Raw genomic sequence first — 3,846 nt, 5'->3', positions numbered from 1 at the left:
GGTAAGCTTTCTGTGGGACAAGGAGTGGATGCATACTCATCTCAATCTACCTTACTAACCATTTCCATTTGGAAATTACATCACTTAGGATGTTCATTTTTAGACAAGATTGGATCCATGACTACAAGGGTAGAGATCTGATAAATGAGACTTATTATCTTTGTCACAAGGATCGATAATGCAATCTAAGAACACTGTAAAAGAGACTCACATGGAGGGTTGGCATATCATACAAGACATTTAATATGTGGAGAGTATAAGTTCTCATGGACTATGCAATTGGTGCCATACTTTCATATGTGTCACAATAGGTCCTAAGGTGTTGATCGCTCTCATTATATGAGGATCATTAAGGCACTCTCTGTTTAGAAAATTACATAGCCAAAGTTTTCTATTTAGATATGATTATTATTCTCCTCGCAAAAGTGGCAAGATAAGGAAGTATGACATCCTTATGAGTGGTTGTAGGGTAGTAATGCACATTATGGTAATCTTTACCTACAATAATTTTTTAACATGTGCATTAAAACATCTCACTTATGAGGTGTTTATGCTATGGGCATCTCAAATGTTTCATCTCCTCAATCAATAAGACTATTTTTGGAGCATACTTTATGATGTTAACAAAGCTTTATATCAAGTGGAAGGATGAATCTAATGAACGTTCCACTTGTGAGAACATTGGGTAATCTGCTCATGTATGGAAGAAAATTTTGCAAAAAACTTATTTGTAATATGAGAGCCTAAAGGATCCTGCATTTCAATCTTCATTTTGTCCATTAGTATAGGCATCTTATCAAGTGGAGCCGTTTAGAAAATAGAGAATGATTGTATGTGTGTATGCTTCCCAGTAAAGGATGTGAGGTGAAACATAAAGGATATGAATCATCCGTCTGCGCGCTTTTTCCGTGAATTTTTCAAATTTTTCGGTATCTCAGACATAATCCTATAATTCCACAGCCAATTTTAGTTCATGGACGTTTAATCAACCTTTCTAAACATGATATTGGGAAGTTCCTTGACTACATCAACAATAGGAATTATTACAGATTTCCCTTGCTTTGACAACCCAAAAGGTGCTCGAGTAGGGTGCCATCAACAAGAGGGAAGCAAACACATATTGGAGGTTGGCAGCAGGACATCGTTTCTTGTCCAAGCTTTAGCTCTAAATGCCCCTGAGAAACCCTCAGAGAACCTTCTACCTGCACAGAGATACCAAGATTTGACGAGGAGGCTTGTAAGCTCTCCTCCCATGCATTGCTAAAAAGTTATCAACAATCATCAAGTCCCCTTGCTGCCACGGAATGTCCACGCTGTTCTCCTCATGTAGCTTCATGCAAGTAGCAACGGCATCTTCCGGCAACGGGGACCCATCACCAAAGACCACATCATACGGTTGTTTCGGAGACATTCCCACTTTGTGGCTCAAACCAGAATAATAGGCTGCAATCATATTGAACCAAGCATTCCCACCCTCTTGGCCAAAATCTTTTGTGGCCTTGAACGGGCCGGACGACAGACTCATGTGTCCTTCTGGAAGCCATTCCACCTTGGCATTGTAATTCTTTTTGGCTCTGTGATGACATGATCCACATTAAAAATGATGATGAGTGCAAGAATCTCTTTAGATTTCAAATTTCCCTGCCTTTCTACTTTTGTACAAAGAAATTATGTGACTTAAATCAACATTAGTGATACAGCATTTCTTGAGTAATCTCCTCCTTGATCGATGGCACATACGACTAGACATGCAAGCATTGTAGCAAAGCCATCAAACATCGTGTTTTCTTTTAAAAACTCATAATTTATGTTCCGAGGATTTGGCCTCCGGCATCCCTGTACCGGTGTGTAATACATGCCCACCCATCCCCAAAAGAGACGTGCAGGCATAAAGTTGGTTTGTATCCAGCTTAATCCTTGTTGGATAAAGGGCCACTAGATCTCGGTCCACGTCCACTCATTGCTGGTCTCACTAACGGTTCTGTTAATCTAAGTATTTCAGCTAGTAGTTAAAAAGTCTGGCAACAGGATGTTAGCTAAGTGGTCTAGTAGCTTTTTCCTTTTTTTTAATAAAAAAAGTGAAAAAGCTGTCAGCCCATGCCTTCAGCTTATTGATTCAATGTCACCCTCAGACGAGCTGTCAATAGCTCGATCCCTGCTCGTGCATGGGCAAGGGGTCATGGCTGCCTAATTTCTTCCTTTTTTCGCCGCCAATAATTCTATGCTGGTTGGCTACCACCTCTGCACACCCAAGCTTGGGTGGACGATGTGTAAGCAGCCTTACCCAGCAAGGTCTTCTATAGCTTGATGGAAATAGTATTCAACATGTTGCATTGCTCCATATCAACGCAACAGCCGGGTCTAGTACTTTTACAAACAAACCATAGAAAGAAATATTAATCAGCAGCATATAACAAGTTTTCTGATACCAACCTTTCTTCAGCCTCTTCCTTATCACTAGTCCCGAAAACCACTGGCCAACCTTGGAGTGAGATATGAGCGGGGTCCTTCACCATCGGTAGAACCTTGAGGTAGCGCAACCCCTGGTCCTCTAGCTTCTGCATGAAATCAGGGCATTGCATCCATAAGCCCTGGGTCACTTTATGGCTCATGATTATTGGTGTCTGTCCACCCTCCAATGGTGGTGTCTCACAAAAGAACAATACTTTGGAAGGCCAAGTCGAGGCATCGGCTATCTGCACATGATCCAATACATTTCCTTGCGATGGCAGTGAAATTTTCACTTAAAATCAATACCCACATGAAAATCGGCAGAATCTCTAATGAAAGAACTCTCTAAAGGAAACAGAGCGCTCTCTCTCTCTCTCTCTCTCTCTCTCTCTCTCTCTCTCTCTCTCTCTATACATACACACACGCACACACACCCTACACAATTATCAGAAAATGGGGCTCCTCACACCTGTGCCATTTCATGATGAAAGTTAATGGCGACATCAGGATTGGCATCATTGGCCGTGTAAACAAGCCCTACAACCTGAGTACGCGGGGCAGATCCAATGTAAGGGAGGGTGGGCCAGCTGAGGGCTTCGACAGCAGCATGGAAATCGACGCCTCCGCATAGTGGAAATCCACGAAGAAAGAGGGCGCCATGTTCCTTGAGCTTCTGCTCCAAGAAAGGTCTGCATGTGTGGAGCAATTTGCAGGCATCAACGGCAGACTCCAATGGTGAAGAAGGAGTAAGCACCAAGGGGAACGCCTTGCCGTCTACTGTGCGCTGCTCTGGTAAGCAAGCTTCTGCTAGCAAGATGCATCCTACTTCTTCTCCTGTTTCACATTCCCCCGCCATAGTCATGGAACTTCTCTGTGAGATGCAGGCAAGCGCCTCTTGTAAGATGAAATAGTCTCTAGTAGACTCTCTACAAAGCTGAGGCCGTTGTCATGACTCGCAAGTTCATATCCTTTCACGAATCCCTACACCTTGCAATGCTTGCCAAATGCATATTGTGTTCTAGTTAAATCTCATGTGATTTTTGGTGGCACTGTCTTTGAGAAAAGGAAGTAGTTTCTTTTTTTTGCATGGCATGGACACATGGCCCCGTGACATGGGGACATTTGCTTGCTTTGGGCACATGGTGGCATTTGCTTGCTCCGGACCCTTCAACGAGTGCACGCTGCGGCCTGTGCGATATAGGAAATAGCGAGACGGTGTGCCATCAATTAGAGAGAGAGAGAGAGGGAGGGCCCACAGGGTGGCAGTTCCAACAAGTTACGAGTGTCCTTTAGTTGCTCCTTTTGGGAATTGACACAAGGCACGGCCTGTGTTCGTAAGAGCTTTAGTGTCCTTAGCTTCTCAGAGCCCAACTTGCAAGTAGGACCTGCGTGCAC

At 43.4% G+C, this 3,846-nt stretch overlaps 1 protein-coding gene across 1 annotated transcript; it reads right to left on the bottom strand.

Moving 5' to 3' along the window:
- Nucleotides 1–980: 980 nt before the first annotated feature.
- Nucleotides 981–3,434, bottom strand: LOC147446267 (clavaminate synthase-like protein At3g21360). Its single transcript, XM_086525527.1, has 3 exons — nucleotides 2,921–3,434; nucleotides 2,434–2,696; nucleotides 981–1,574 (listed from the first exon to the last, which is right to left on the bottom strand). Exons 1-3 carry the CDS (start codon nucleotides 3,311–3,313, stop codon nucleotides 1,199–1,201), a joined length of 1,032 nt encoding a protein of 343 aa, XP_086381653.1. The 5' UTR covers nucleotides 3,314–3,434; the 3' UTR covers nucleotides 981–1,198.
- Between the last annotated feature and the right edge of the window lie 412 nt (nucleotides 3,435–3,846).

This window comes from Adiantum capillus-veneris, chromosome 12, assembly GCF_014529385.1.
Source record: "Adiantum capillus-veneris isolate H3 chromosome 12, ASM1452938v2, whole genome shotgun sequence".
Lineage (NCBI taxonomy): Eukaryota > Viridiplantae > Streptophyta > Polypodiopsida > Polypodiales > Pteridaceae > Adiantum > Adiantum capillus-veneris.
Note: the sequence above shows the minus strand (reverse complement) of the source record. Positions and strands in the feature narration are given on the sequence as shown.

Excerpts from the sequence above, each read along its gene's own strand:
- LOC147446267 (XM_086525527.1), bottom strand. The coding sequence starts at position 3,313 with ATGACTATGGCGGGGGAATGTGAAACAGGAGAAGAAGTAGGATGCATC. Across the intron at positions 2,697-2,920 it reads TTCATCATGAAATGGCACAG|ATAGCCGATGCCTCGACTTG; the intron begins GTGTGAGGAGCC and ends GATCATGTGCAG. Across the intron at positions 1,575-2,433 it reads AAGGAAGAGGCTGAAGAAAG|AGCCAAAAAGAATTACAATG; the intron begins GTTGGTATCAGA and ends ATGTCATCACAG.